Below are 14033 nucleotides of genomic sequence, written 5' to 3'. Positions count from 1 at the left end.
GCCGCAAGTCAGGAATTAGCCGTTGAGAGCCAGGGGCCGAAACTCGAATTCAGGGCTGTTCCCCGAGTGGAGGCTGCTTTGGCCGTGACAGGGCCCAGCTGCAGCCCTGCCCTCCGAAGGCCAAGGCTGGGAAGAAGAGGTAGGAGGAGGAAGAAGGGGCAGCAGGTCAGCACGTGGTCGAGGGCCCCTGCTCAAAGCAGGGGGAGCGAGAGCGGGTGGCCCACGTGCGTGTCCCGACGGGCCTGCAGGGCTGTGCGGGCAGCAGCCGGTGTTAGCAAAATGGATTGTTTGCATTTTCTTTTCTTGCCGTTTGTGCGTGGGCAGCGGCAAGAAGGCAGCGGAAGCGCACGCTAGCTAAAACCCCTTGCATTGTCAGCGATAAAGGTGCCTTGGAGCTGGGAGCCCGAGAAGGACCCCGTGTTACACTCTTGATTCCTTCTAATGCAATTTGAAGACCTCCCAGGCATTCCTTTTTCCAATGTAGCGAGCCTGTTGGCTTTGGCCGTGACATGCCTTGTTAGCATTCGCCTTTGAGTATTCGTTGACACGGCCCCCCCCGTGCAAGTGCACTTCATGCTTTGTGTTTTGCCCCGGTGCCCTTCCTTCATCGTGCGAATCCTCTGACGCCATAAGGTGGGCATTTCTTACCCGATCTTGCTCCTCTAGCCCCTTTAGGTTCGGGCGTTCATTTTTCCAGTCTGCCTCCTGTTTAGAGGCCGCACATTGCTTTGGCCCCACCAGGGTTAGGTTTTGTGAACCTCTTCCCGGCGTCATTCTGCCTCGACCCCCTCTTACTCCACTTCCACCCCTACCTTTCCTTCTACTATTCTGGCCGTTTCTTGCTGCTGCCAGCAAAGATGCTTGCAACTTCCTTCTGTTCTCTGTTGCTCTTTCCTTTCTCTCTCATCCCAGTTAGCGACATAGCCCTGTCCCCATCGACTTTCTGTAACCTTCTCCTTCTCTCCTGCGCCTACTGCCCAAGAAAGACGGTGTTGAACACCCTCCCATTTGCTTCATCATCCGCATTCCAATCCATCCGTTTTCTAGCAGTTTCACACAGCCTCTCCTAGAAAGTAGAGGGGTCCTCATTTTCACTCTGTACCCCCTGATAGAACTTGGCAAGATTTGTAGATCTAGGTACCCCCTGCTTTACCCCACACAAAAGGAACTGCTGATACTGTTTAATCATCAGTCACCCTGCTGCCGTCTTTGGATGCCAGGCAGGTTCTTGTGCAGGCAGAAGACGATCCGGACCCTCCCTGGTGTTTAACCTCATGCTGTCCTCCGGAGCTTTGCCTAACACCATTCCCTTCTCCTCGGGGAGAAGTAAAGTATTAAGCAACACGTGCATATCTTTCCAATCCGCGTTATGATTTTCAGGTGTCGCCTGGACAGGCTTGGATCGCATCAGAAGTCTCATTCCCTATTTGTTCAGAAAGTGCCAAAATATTGGCTGTTGCTTTTGCAAGTTCACTAACTGCTAAGCAAGGAAGAAAGCACCTGGTAAAGGAATGGAAGCCAGCTGGCCGATGAATGAACGGATTGTGGCTTCTTCGATGCCTGTTCCTAGGTGCTCCTATCCGTAGCCCTGCGTTCATTTCATTGACTCTGGTAATGTCAGGGAGAAGCGCACCTAGGGTACAAGTCCCAGAGCAGCTGGGCAGCCCGACTTTCCGTGCCTTGTTTGCACATAGCCAAATTTCCACCAATTCCTTTCCGAAGGCAGAAGCGGTTAGTAGTTTTGCTAATTGGCAAATTGCTGTTTGTGCAGGAGATGAAGAGGCGGGTGAGCGAGAGCGGGTGGCCCCCGTGCGTGTCCCGAGGGGCCTGCAGGGTGGCCGGGCAGCAGCTGGGCGGCGGCCTAGCGAGGCGCTGATGCAACAATGCAGTGGCCCAGCAAGGCGATGATGATGCAAGAATGCGCGCTGGCTCTATATAGCCGCTCGCTGGGAGAGCGGCTGTGGTGGCCACAGCTGGGTGCCTCTGGAGCAAGAGGAGCCAGCGCAGGGTCGGAGCTCTCGGAGAGCTCTTGGAAGGAGCCATGGAGCAGCGTCTCACTGGTGTCATGGGAAACGTGGACGCGGTGCGGAAGAGGGGAGAGGTGAGGAACGGTGCGAAGGAGAGGGCTGATGCCGGGAGCGTGGGACAGGCAGGGCTGCTGTGGGGGCCTGGGGCGTGCGCGGGGAGCTGGGAGGGACGCAGAGGTGGCTGGTCTGGGGAGAGTTTGCAGGGCGTCCTGCCTCGCTGCCCAGCCTGGCTTGCGTCTAAGCAGGTGGGAGGGGTCGGTGCGAAAGGACGCGGCCGTGGGTTGAGGAAGGGATGGGAGCTGTGGGGCCGTGGTGGAGGAAGCAGAGAGCAGCCTTTGACTGGGCCGCTCTTGGCGCTCCGCTTGGTTGGAGTCTTGGGAGAGCCTTTCTAGCAAGTGCCGTGCAGGAGGCTTCTGGAGCTAGCGGCTGAGTGCCGACGAGTGTCTCGTCCCTCTTTGTAGCTCGGGAAGAGGAGACCGTCAGTGTCAGGAGGAGGGAGTGGGCTGCTGGACCTCCCGCTTGGTGTCAAGATCCCTGTGGTGCCTGGCTCCAAGCCTGTCTTCTGCAGGACAAAGCTGGGGGAAAAGGTAAAGGAAGTGGGAAGGGGTAGAAGAGCCAGCCCTCCTCCTTTTTTTGGAGGGAGTAGAGGGGAGGTCGTGGCTGCCTGGCGCGGACCTGCGTTTTAAGGGCTGGGCTTGAACTTTTCAGTCTGAAGGTTCCTTTGAGGTCTGCAGTTCTTGCCGGTGGCCTCGGATGCCTACTGTGCTGGTGGGGTTTGTGTTCTCTCCCCGATCCCAGCCCCGCCCATCCCAGCCCAGCCTGGTGCAGCCTAGCGCGGTCCAGCGTGGCCCTGCAGTCTGGCTGTGGGGTTCTGTGTGCCTTCCGAAGGCTGGAGAAGAGTGTGGGTCTTGCAAGTACCTTCCCCTTTTGACAAGCGCTGCTGTCTCCTGCCTCCTTCCTAGTCTGGGCAATGTCTCTTACAGCTTCAGCAGCCCTCTGGTTATTTCAATCTGGGAGATCCATGCTGCCGCCAGCTGAGCACGGAATACAACAGCCTGCATGACCCGCATCTGCGGGCCTACCACAATCGCAAGGACAACCTGCGGAGGCTGAAGAGAGAGGGTTCCATCACCAGTGATGGCAAAGTAGGTTTGGAGGTGGGGCTGCTAAAAGCAGCGCTCATCAAGCGGGGTTCCCAGAGCGCTTGCTGCAGCCGGCTGTTGCTGTCAGAGGGCCCAGGGCTGTGGGGCTGGTTTTGCTGGGAGCAGAAGTGGCGGCAGCATCCCTCGGGCAAGTCGCAGTCCTGCTCTTCTCCGTCCGCCCCGCGCTGCCCGAGTGTTGAGGAGGCAGCCGGCGTGAGGCGTGGCGCTGGGGCGAGGAGCACCGCTGAGCCCTGGCGGCGGGGGGAGTCAGGGTCCCCGGCAGCGAGGAAGGGAGGGGAGGGGAGGGGAGGGTGTGGAGAGGAGCAGCTCCTGGGTTTGGTGTGTTTTGGGGAAGAGAGTCTACGTAGGTGGGTTGAGAGTTGTTGGGGGATATCTCCCCTCCTCTCTCCCTAGGTGGTTTGCACTCTGAAGGAGTTCAATGAGTACAGGCAGTACCTGACCACGCTGAAGCTGGAGGCAGAGAAAATGTTTGTGCGAGAGGAGGTAGGCAAAGCGGCGTGTTGGTGGACCCCTGTGAGCGGCACGGTGCCAAAGGCTGGGGCTTTACTTGCGGCCTCTGGCAAGTAAAGGGGAGGCGGTCAGTGCAGCAGAGGCGAGGGCTGTGCGGCTGGGCCAGGCGCTGTGGCAGGGAAAGGAGTACCGGGCTGCGAGCTGGGGTAGCGCAGGGTGCCGGGGTGCGGATGGGCAGGAAAGTCACGTGGAAGCCCGCGGAGTGCCGAGGGAAGCATTTCTCTTTGGCCCTCGTGGCGTGGCCGAAGCAGAGCGGTGTCCTGGGCCCGCGGGAGGCCTGAGCGCGCAGGGGCGTGAGCGCTCGTGCAGGCAACAGCAAGCCACAGCCTGGTGTCACCTTTCAGAAGAAGCTTCGTCAAGAGCTGGCGCAATTAGAGGATGGCTGGGAAGTGCCGGGAGGGACTGATGTTTCTCGCCTGCGAGAGTGGCTGCTGCGGGAGCAAAGAAAGAGTTTGCCAGGTGGCGAGAGGCAGAGGAGGCAGAGGTAAGCAAAGGGCAAGCAAGGGTTGCTCTTGAAGGGGGTGCGTGGTCCCTGAGAGAAGTCCTGGAGCGTCCTTGTTGCAGTAAACAAGCAAAGCCCGTCGGTGGAAGGGGGCGTTGGCGGCTGCGAACACGTTGGCGCAGTCTGCGTTTGGAGCCTTGGAGTGGCATGTGGAAGCTGCTGCGGGGTCTAGTGGAGCAAAGCAAGCCGGAGCAGGCTGATGGGAGTGTCTGAGCGGAAACTGGCTCCTTCTCAGCTGCCTTCTTTCTCTTGACAGGCACCTGACTGGGCTCAAGAAGCGGATTGAAAGACTGGAGGCTCTTGAAAAAGAGCAACGCCTCCTCCGGCAGGTCGAGTGCCAGCAGCAGCAGCAGCAGCAGCTGGGAGAGAGGAGACAGCCAGGCACGCGGAGCAGGTCTGAGAAGTCCGCTGTCAAAGGGAAGGCGGTGAGTAGGAGCCGGGTGGATGCAGGGGGCCGCCTCTGCTGTGCGGCAGCTCGCTGGTACCCGGGCCTCAGGAGAGGGTGCTGCCCCCCCCCCCGCCCCCCAGGCGCTGGGGGCTTGCAAGCGGTGCCTGGTTGCTGAGGAGGTGGTGCGTGGCTGGTGTGCGCGTTTGCGGGTGGCTGTCAGAGAGCAAGAAGCGGTCGCTTTCCTTCCTGTGTCCCTCGGACTCGAGGCACTGTCCCTTTCTGCCTGTGCCTGGGCACTCTCAGTGGCCGCTTCTGCACGCAGACTGGCACATTTAACATGAACGTGTGAGGTGCACTCAATGGCCGCACGGTCCCTGGTGCTGGTTTTGCATCTGGTTGCAAAGCTCTGGTTGCAAAGTTGCAGCGTCGCTGAAGCTGACAGTGGTGGTGCTTGGGCTTTGTTGGGCTGGTTTTCTCTTCAAGGAGGTCTTGGATTAGCTTAGCGGAGAGCCTGCTGTTGCCCTGTTCTCCTTAGTGGGGGCCCCGCTAACCGTTGCCCAGGTCCATCCCCTGCAACAGCGTGTCGGGAAGCGTTTGCCGGTGGTGTGGGGTGGTATGGACGCCAGGGTGAAGGGTTAAGCTCCTTCTGCCGTGGCAGCCAGGCTGTCAAGCTGCAAAAGAGCAAATGACGGGAGAGGACAATTTGAGGCCGCTGCCTGGCTCTGTTCTTGACTCGCGCCTTCTTGCCCAGTTTGCCCGAGGCTGGCAGCCCACGGTGGACTTTGAGAGTGCCTCCGGTCCCAAGGATGTTTCCTTGGGCTGGCAGCCAAGAGCCAGGCGCCACAAGAAAAAGGATGGTTTCCTTTTCTGCTCGGAAAAGCAGCGTTCTTGGCGTTTGGCCTCGCAAAGGGGCCAAGGGGCCACCCTCGTGCAGGGCAGCAGTTTCCCAGGAGTGCGTGGGACCCGTGGCAGAAGAGCCTGGAGCCAAGAGCGTGGCGCAGTACCTTCCACGGCTTTGCCTCCGCTCTTCAACTGTGCGCAGCGTCTCCCGCGGCTGGAGCGAAGGAGCGCGTTGGAAGTAGCGTCCCGTGGGGGGGCCTGCTGTGCCCTGGGGCCTGTCCTCTGGCCACGGTCAGCGGTAGCCAGGCAGGCAGTAGCTTGCAGTTCAGGGCCCCCGGCAGCTGGTTGAGCGTGCCGAGGTGCGGGCGGAAGGGGCTAGAGCACCCTTTGCTCTAAGGAAAATGTCACGTGCTTGATTCTGAGAAGTGCCCCCAGCACTTGTCTCCTGGCCGCGGGAGAGCCGCAAGCTGCGTGGGCCAGGTGGCCTAGAGAGAAGGCCTAGAGAGAAGTGTTTCAAGCTTGACTGGTAGGGACTCGTGTGGGCAGGCGTCTTGTGAGGAGGAAGAGGAAAGCAAAGGGAGGTGAAGGACCACGTTGACTCATCAAGTGCTCCTCATTGTAGTGTCCGAAGCGTGCCGGAGAAGAAGCGCCTAAGAGCATAGAGGCTGCGCTGCTGCGGGCTGCGCTGGCAGAAGACCAGGAGCTCAAAGAGGTGGCTGAGAGCATGGTCGAGGAAGTGCTGGAGCGGGTGAAGGCGCTGGCTCAGTGCGTCCACGTCTTGAGGAGGGCTCCCCGTGAGGTCAGCGGAAGGTTGTTTGGCAGTGCCAGAGAGGCAGAGCCTTTGGACGCTTGTCCCGCGGATGGCCGGGAGAAAATGAGAGTGGTGGCTGGAGAGATTGTGGCGACCGTGCTGGAGAGGTTTGGGGAGCTTTTGGCATCGTGGAGGTGTGCTGCAGCTGAGGCAGGGCCGTCAGGCAGGCGGGGGAGGCGGAAGTAGCAGCTTCCGAGAGAGCATCTTGGCGGTCCTGTCTTGAGCAAAGGACCAAAGAGGCCATTGCAAGTGTTAGGTCCACCTTGTCATCGTTTGTAGCTTCTCAGTTTGAAGAGGACTTTTGCTGTGAGTTTTCTGAGATCCTGAAGCTTCAGGGCGTGAGAGAAGGACAAGGATCACGCAGAGGCTGGGAAGAGCAGCTGCCAGAAGCAAGCAAGAGAGCAAAGTTGCCCGTGTTGCAACCGCTGCAAAACGGTGCTGCCGTCTCCCGAGTGAGTCGTGAGCTTGCCGAGGAGAGCATCCAAAAGGCCATCTGCAGAGTTCAGCAGCTGGATGCGGAATTGATGGGCTATGCCCGAAGCGTTGTGCTTGAAGTTGTGGCAACCGTGAGGAAGAAGTTAGAGGCAGAAAGGAAGGGCAAGGAAGACTCGGCGACGCTTCCAGCAAGGAAGGTCTTGCCACCTCTCCGTCTGCCTGCAACAGTCAGGCCTTCAGAGGCAGCAGGCGAATTGAAAGAGGAGAGGTCAGCTCCTCTCCTCCCACCTGTCCTGCGAGGCCCTGAGCGAGATGCTCGCCGGGCACCGGAAGACCTGCCAAAGTCCGTGGATGACGCCTGCGGAGCCCCAGCAAGGTCTTCAGTGCCCGCGTGTGAAAGTGTGCGTATCCTGAGGGCGGGGAGCACGGCAGGCAGCCTCCCCTGCACGGGCGCGCAGTTTCCGAGGCAGCCCGTGCCTCCAGCGGGTCCGAAGCCCCCTAGGCAGGCAGGAGCATGGCGCAGACCGGTGCGTTTAAAGCTGCTCCTGGAGGAGCCCGTGCAGCCCGAGTCATTGAAGAGGGCGGTAGCTGGGAGCCTTGTGGAGGGTGTCCTGAGGAGGCGTGCGGCTCCAGGGCCAGAGAGCGCGCGGGCAGCTCCCCCAGGCAGAGAATAAAGAGTTTTCTCCCAGGGGCTTGCTTGTGCCTGTCTTTATTCATGCCAGGCCATAGTGTGCCTGGGCGTTTTCCCTCGCCTGCCTCCCTCCTACAGCCTCGGTCAGGCTAAGACGCAGTTTGACAGGGCATCTGCAGTAGGGAAGAGAAGAGCAGGCAGCGCTTTTGCCTTGTTGAGAAAGCTTTGTGGCCGGGCTAGCTGAGGGGCTAGTGAAGCTCTGTAAAGCTATACTCCTGCCTTCTGTGAGTGGGATCTGTAGGTGCTGTTGAAGGCTGGCGCCTTGTTCTGGGCATTTCTTCTCTCGTCCCATCAAGTGCTCCTGATGGGCCTTTGGGTTCCCACCCAGGGCCCGCTTTTGGTGTCCCATGAAGGGAGCGCCCTTCAGCTTTTCATCTTGCCTAGCCCCCTGCTCTTCTCCTCTTGTCTCCTCGAGGCGCCTCTGTTTGCCTTTCCGTGGGCCCTAGGGCCCAGCGTGGGCCTTTTGGGGCAAGCGAGGGGCCACCAAAGGGCCTTCCGGTGCCTCCCAAGGCCCTCCATTTCCGTGTGCCCTTTGGTGCGGCCTGGAGCTGCAGATGTGGTGCGGCCCAGAGCCCTGGGTGTGCCTTTGGGTGGGCAGGCCGAGCCCTTTGCATGCCTCTGGGTCGCCACCAGGGCCCTGCGTCTGCCTTTCTCTCTGCCCTTGTGTCCTGTTTTCCCCTCCAGACTGGCTGGAGTGGGCTCCCAGCCCGTCCTCTACAGGAGAAAGGTGGGGGATGTGCGGGGCACACATGGCGGTTGGGGGGGCGGGGCGGGGGGCCGCCTGTGGAGGTCGGCCTAGGAGGCGCCGCGGGCCAGAGGCCGGAGGGGGCTTCAGTTGGTTCTTGCTTATTTTCAGCATTCTTTGTTTCGGACGATTCCGGTAACATGTACCCTGAGCCTGAGGAAAGGGGAGGAGAGGGGTTTCCTGCGTCCTTTGTTTGTGCTTGTGAAGCCGCAAGTCAGGAATTAGCCGTTGAGAGCCAGGGGCCGAAACTCGAATTCAGGGCTGTTCCCCGAGTGGAGGCTGCTTTGGCCGTGACAGGGCCCAGCTGCAGCCCTGCCCTCCGAAGGCCAAGGCTGGGAAGAAGAGGTAGGAGGAGGAAGAAGGGGCAGCAGGTCAGCACGTGGTCGAGGGCCCCTGCTCAAAGCAGGGGGAGCGAGAGCGGGTGGCCCACGTGCGTGTCCCGACGGGCCTGCAGGCCTGTGCGGGCAGCAGCCGGTGTTAGCAAAATGGATTGTTTGCATTTTCTTTTCTTGCCGTTTGTGCATGGGCAGCGGCAAGAAGGCAGCAGAAGCGCACGCTAGCTAAAACCCCTTGCATTGTCAGCGATAAAGGTGCCTTGGAGCTGGGAGCCCGAGAAGGACCCCGTGTTACACTCTTGATTCCTTCTAATGCAATTTGAAGACCTCTCAGGCATTCCTTTTTCCAATGTAGCGAGCCTGTTGGCTTTGGCCGTGACATGCCTTGTTAGCATTCGCCTTTGAGTATTTCTTGACACGGCCCCCCCCGTGCAAGTGCACTTCATGCTTATTTAGTAGCTGAGTTGGCACTGTTTGGTTGCTGCTCTGCTGCTTTCAGCCAATTTGGTGTGGCTTCTTCTAACAGCAGAGCCTCTTGTAGAGGCGAGGTCGCTGTTGGTCAGACTCTGGTTTGCGTGTCTTGGAAGGTCTCCGTGGTGACACTGTAGCTTTTTCTTCAGTAACATGCCCTCCTTTTGTTTAGCGCATACCTGCGCGCTTTAAACGGGCGCAGAGTAGTATTTGTATGCAGGAATTTGAGCAAGACGGGTTGGGCATAGGTGAGCAAAAGGGCAGACTCTGCTCTCCACAAGGAGTAAAACTGCTCGTACCGCGCGGATAAATGGTTTCCATATTGGGGGAATAGAAGGAAATGGAGTTGACAAGCGGTTCCACCATTCTCTTCCTTTTGGGTCCCATCTTATGCTTTGTGCTAAAGCTTTCCAGTTTTGCCATTGGGCTTCTGGTGGTTTCTTGTTATCTGTGCGGCTGAACCAACAAAGTGCTTGCAAATCTGCACAGCCGTGGGTGGCCCTAAGTACCAAGCAATCTATAGCTGCTCTGTTTTGTAGGATGGTTTGAATTTGGTTGAATGTTGTTCCTCTTGGAGGAAGGCAATGCAAGTGGAGGTGGCCTTCAGAGTTTTTGCTGGTGTACAGGCCACCTTTGTCCGTTGGAGGTTGGCAGGGAGTGCTAGTGCAGGGCCTGCCACTAATGGCAGGCTTCATGCTGCTGCTTCCGCCTTGCTCCAAGGATGTACCTTGGAGTGAGAATCCGGTGGCAGAGCCGGAGACAGGCTCCTTCTGCTTGTATTTTGCTTGGCGGAGGTATTTCTTTTTAGTAGGGAGCCTGTGAGTCTTCCAAGCGTGCCGGGGCCTGCGGCTGCGTTTTTGGGTATGTAATTACATCGGGTTAGGGGTAGGGGTAGGGCTAGGGGTCAGGGTTAGGGTTGGGGCTGGGGTTAGAGCCTTTTTCCAGGGCTCTTTGTCGTTAGACCCAGAAGCCCTGCACGCAGACTTGTTCTCGCTGCTGGTGGGAGAGAGAGTGGCGTCTCCACCTGGGGACCGCTCTGCCACATGTTGTTTGGGTGTCGTCTGTCTGGCGGGGGGAGACGTGTATTTTGTGTAGGCCCAGGATCGTGCCCGTCCGCAGGTTCAAGCCGCTTGTTCCAGGGCTCAGGGAAGGGGAGCCGTGGGAGCAATTGCCTGTCTTTCCCGCCAAGTCAGTACCCTGCTGTGGCCCTTGACCCTCTGCCATGCAGCATCCCCTGGGGAAGGGAGGCCTTTGGTCCCTCAAGGAGCCAAGTCCAGTAGTTGGCAGGCTGCAGAGCCCTCTGTCTGCCTTTCTCTAGGGCCAGGGAACTCCTTTTCTCCTCCTTTCCCGTCCAGCCTGGCTGGAGTGGCCTCCCAGCCTGTCCTCTAGAGGTGAAAGCTGGGGGAAGTACAGGGCAGAAAGGGTGGTTTGGGTCTGGGGGGCCAAGTCAGTGCAGTTCCCCGAGTGGAGGCTGCTTTGGCCGTGAGAGGGCAATGGTCTGAACAGGGTCTCCCAAAGGCAGTGCAGCAGCAGCAGCAGCAGCAGCGCGTGGGCGGCCCAGCTCCAGCCCTGCCCTCTGAAGGCCAAAGCTGGGAAGAAGAGGTAGGAGGAGGAAGAAGGGGCAGCAGGTCAGCACGTGGTCGAGGCCCCCTGCTCAAAGTGTTGCGCGTGGTGGAGAAAACCCTGCAAAGGAAAGACTAAAAGTGTAGGTTAGAGAGCCGACATTGCTTTATTCTGCGCAGGGTGCTCGGTGGTAAGTCCACAAATGGAGCGCACCGTCATACAAAACTACAGCACATTGATCGGGTTCCGTGATTAGTATAGACCTGCCTAAATGGACACTTGTTGGTTAGTGATGAACATTTCATACACTGTTGGTTTACTGGATTTGAATGAGGCTCGCTTGCTATGTAAATTAGCACGCGTGGTCCTTTCCGGCGTGGGGGGGCCAGTCTTTTGGGTCCTGGATCGAGTCGGTGGTGGCAATCTCCCCTCGCCGCATTTACTTCTCACCCAGTTTGTGCAGTTTTATCAAACGTCACGCTTCTCTGGCCGCCGTCCCGTCTTCGGTGCCAAGGTGGTCCCTTTTATCGGCTTGTTAGCCGAGGTTAGAGGTTAGAGGCGTTAGTTTTCCACAGTTTGTTACTCATAGAAAGACTTTCATATCTGTTAGCTCCCCCCCCAGTTCCTTTCCCAAGGCAGAAGTGGTTAGTAGTTTTGCTAATTGGAAGATTCCTGTTTCTGCAGGACGTTATTTCCCCGCTTTGAGACTTGTCTAAGCGTATTCCTTAGAACAGTCTCATTTTTGCGGCAGACTGCTGGCAAAGCAAGAGCTGCAGGTGCGTTGTAGAAGCAGCAACAAACATACAAAAGCTAAGAGGCTTCTTATCAATAATGGCACCAATCTTTTGAGCCATAGGTTTAAATCAGGGACGCAGGAAGTGAAGCGTTTCCAAGGCTCTTGGCATCCTAAAGATGCATCGTCTCTTGGAATTCCAGGTAAGATTTTAGTTTGTTGCCCAACTTGACTTAAATCAAGGTAACAAGAGCATCCCCAGCCTTCCGTTCCCCCTTCACAACCAAGCTGCTTCCATCAGTGAAGGGCTCCCAGTCAGCATTCTGTAAAGGAGTATCCTTCAAGTCTGAACGCCTAGAGTACACCTGTTCTCGGGGATAACCAGCGATGCGCTTTCTGTGGCAGCACGGCTGCAAGAGCGTGTGGCACAGAAACAGTTGTTTTCTGTGCCCAAGTCAATTCTCGTGCCTCTTGTATTAGCAACACAGCAGGTGCCGCCGCTCTCGGGCATCCTGGCCGTGCAGAGCTTACTTTACAGCACTCCTAAGAGCGACTCTTAGTTCGTCAAATCCTTGCCGGCATTCTGGAGTCCGGTCCAATAGCTGTCCTGGTCCCTTAACAGCTTCCTCCAAAGGTTTAGCCATGAATACGCCATGCAGCCCTTCCTAGAACTGCGCTGAGTTCTCTTTTTGGATGGGGGTGAGGTGGTGGTGTGCGATTTGGCAGATGGCCTTTTTTCTCTCAGCTCCCAGTTTCCTTTCTCCTTGGGATATTTCAAATGCAGGCTAAATTGCATTTTTCTGCATAAGCCGTGCTTTCTTTCGTGACACTCTGTAGCCTGCCAACCCCAGCGAGTTCACTAGATTAATTCAATAAATGAATCACCCCCCTCTTTACATTCTTGAGCCGTGTCTGCCCCCAACAAGATATCGTCTACATGTTGTACGAAGGCAGTGGTAGGCTTCTTAGCTTGCCATTGCTCTAGTTCTTTTGCCAAGCCATTACCAAAGGTGGTAGGACTATTCTTTCACATAGAGGTGCTGCTTGGCACCTCTTTGCTGCTGTCTCTTGCCTCCTTCCTAGTCTGGGCAATGTCTCTTACAGCTTCAGCAGCCCTCTGGTTATTTCAATCTGGGAGATCCATGCTGCCGCCAGCTGAGCACGGAATACAACAGCCTGCATGACCCGCATCTGCGGGCCTACCACAATCGCAAGGACAACCTGCGGAGGCTGAAGAGAGAGGGTTCCATCACCAGTGATGGCAAAGTAGGTTTGGAGGTGGGGCTGCTAAAAGCAGCGCTCATCAAGCGGGGTTCCCAGAGCGCTTGCTGCAGCCGGCTGTTGCTGTCAGAGGGCCCAGGGCTGTGGGGCTGGTTTTGCTGGGAGCAGAAGTGGCGGCAGCATCCCTCGGGCAAGTCGCAGTCCTGCTCTTCTCCGTCCGCCCCGTGCTGCCCGAGTGTTGAGGAGGCAGCCGGCGTGAGGCGTGGCACTGGGGCGAGGAGCACCGCTGAGCCCTGGCGGCGGGGGGAGTCAGGGTCCCCGGCAGCGAGGAAGGGAGGGGAGGGGAGGGGAGGGTGTGGAGAGGAGCAGCTCCTGGGTTTGGTGTGTTTTGGGGAAGAGAGTCTACGTAGGTGGGTTGAGAGTTGTTGGGGGATATCTCCCCTCCTCTCTCCCTAGGTGGTTTGCAGTCTGAAGGAGTTCAATGAGTACAGGCAGTACCTGACCACGCTGAAGCTGGAGGCAGAGAAAATGTTTGTGCGAGAGGAGGTAGGCAAAGCGGCGTGTTGGTGGACCCCTGTGAGCGGCACGGTGCCAAAGGCTGGGGCTTTACTTGCGGCCTCTGGCAAGTAAAGGGGAGGCGGTCAATGCAGCAGAGGCGAGGGCTGTGCGGCTGGGCCAGGCGCTGTGGCAGGGAAAGGACTGCTGCTGCCTGCTGCTCATGCACCACGAAGATGGCCTCTCGTGCCCTGCAGCTGGGGGGAGGAAGGCTTTTTGTGCCCTAATCTGGGCTCGCAATTGTCCCCAGGGTTTTTTTTCCTTCCTGTGCAGCACTGAGCACGGCCCCTTGCCAGGGCTCCTTTGGGCCATTTTGGCTAGGTGCCTGCTGCTCCTGCTCCATGAAGGTGGCCCTTGTGCCCCGCATGCAGGGGGAGGACGCTTTCTAGACTCCCAGGGCGGACGCCCAGGGTGGCCCCCGGGGGTTGCTTCTTCTCCTCTTTAGCACTGAGCGCAGCCGCTTGTACAGGGCTCCTCTGGGCCCTTTGGGCTCAGTTCTTGCCTGCTGCTCTTGCACGTCCGAAGCGCCACTCGTGCCCTGGTGCTCCCTGGCTCTTTTGCCCATTGCAGGTTTGGAGCAGGAGCGAGCTCTGCTCTTCCCTTGGCTCCATTTCCCAAGGTGTTCTTGCTTGTGCAAAACAGCCTGGGCTCCAGGCTTGCTGCACCCTCCGGAGCTGCCGCTTTTCAGCTCTCAGATCCAAGCACAGGGCAGGCAGGAGAGCGCTTTTCATGCCTCCCTGGCCAAGAAGCACAGCGGAGCAAGCTTTGGAAGGCAAAAGGTGTGCTTGTCATCGACACGTGTCCTACTTGTGAAAATACCCCAGGGCACCACACCCCTCTTCTTCTTCTACTTTTCTGTGTGGTCGGGACCGATCCTCCTTCTTCAAGTTCTTCTGCACTGTTGAGAAACGAGGGACTGCTTGGCCCGTATTCCTGCTGCTCCTTTCTGCGGCTTTCCTTTGCCACACTGCAAGGGATGATTTTTCAAACTAAACTGAAGAACACATCAGCCTGCTCCTGGCTACACATGTGCATTGTGCTAA

At 58.0% G+C, this 14033-nt stretch overlaps 1 protein-coding gene across 1 annotated transcript in view; it reads left to right on the top strand.

Annotated features, from left to right (window-relative positions):
- LOC148050412 (uncharacterized) overlaps positions 1-12981 on the top strand; it is a gene marked incomplete at its 3' end in the record, with an annotated part of 65608 nt that extends 52627 nt beyond the window's left edge. Inside the window, 9 exon segments of the mRNA XM_087742821.1 lie at positions 2489-2614; positions 3011-3172; positions 3584-3673; positions 4045-4184; positions 4459-4627; positions 6053-6410; positions 6413-7260; positions 12319-12480; positions 12892-12981. Coding sequence (XP_087598947.1) covers positions 2489-2614; positions 3011-3172; positions 3584-3673; positions 4045-4184; positions 4459-4627; positions 6053-6410; positions 6413-7260; positions 12319-12480; positions 12892-12981 — 2145 coding nt within the window.
- Between the last annotated feature and the right edge of the window lie 1052 nt (positions 12982-14033).

This window comes from Nipponia nippon, unplaced genomic scaffold (assembly GCF_047370975.1).
Source record: "Nipponia nippon isolate SJK-2023a ecotype South Korea unplaced genomic scaffold, ASM4737097v1 scaffold_83, whole genome shotgun sequence".
NCBI classification, from domain to species: domain Eukaryota; kingdom Metazoa; phylum Chordata; class Aves; order Pelecaniformes; family Threskiornithidae; genus Nipponia; species Nipponia nippon.
The sequence above is the reverse complement of the archived record's forward strand: the minus strand, read 5'-3'. Positions and strand labels throughout refer to the sequence as shown.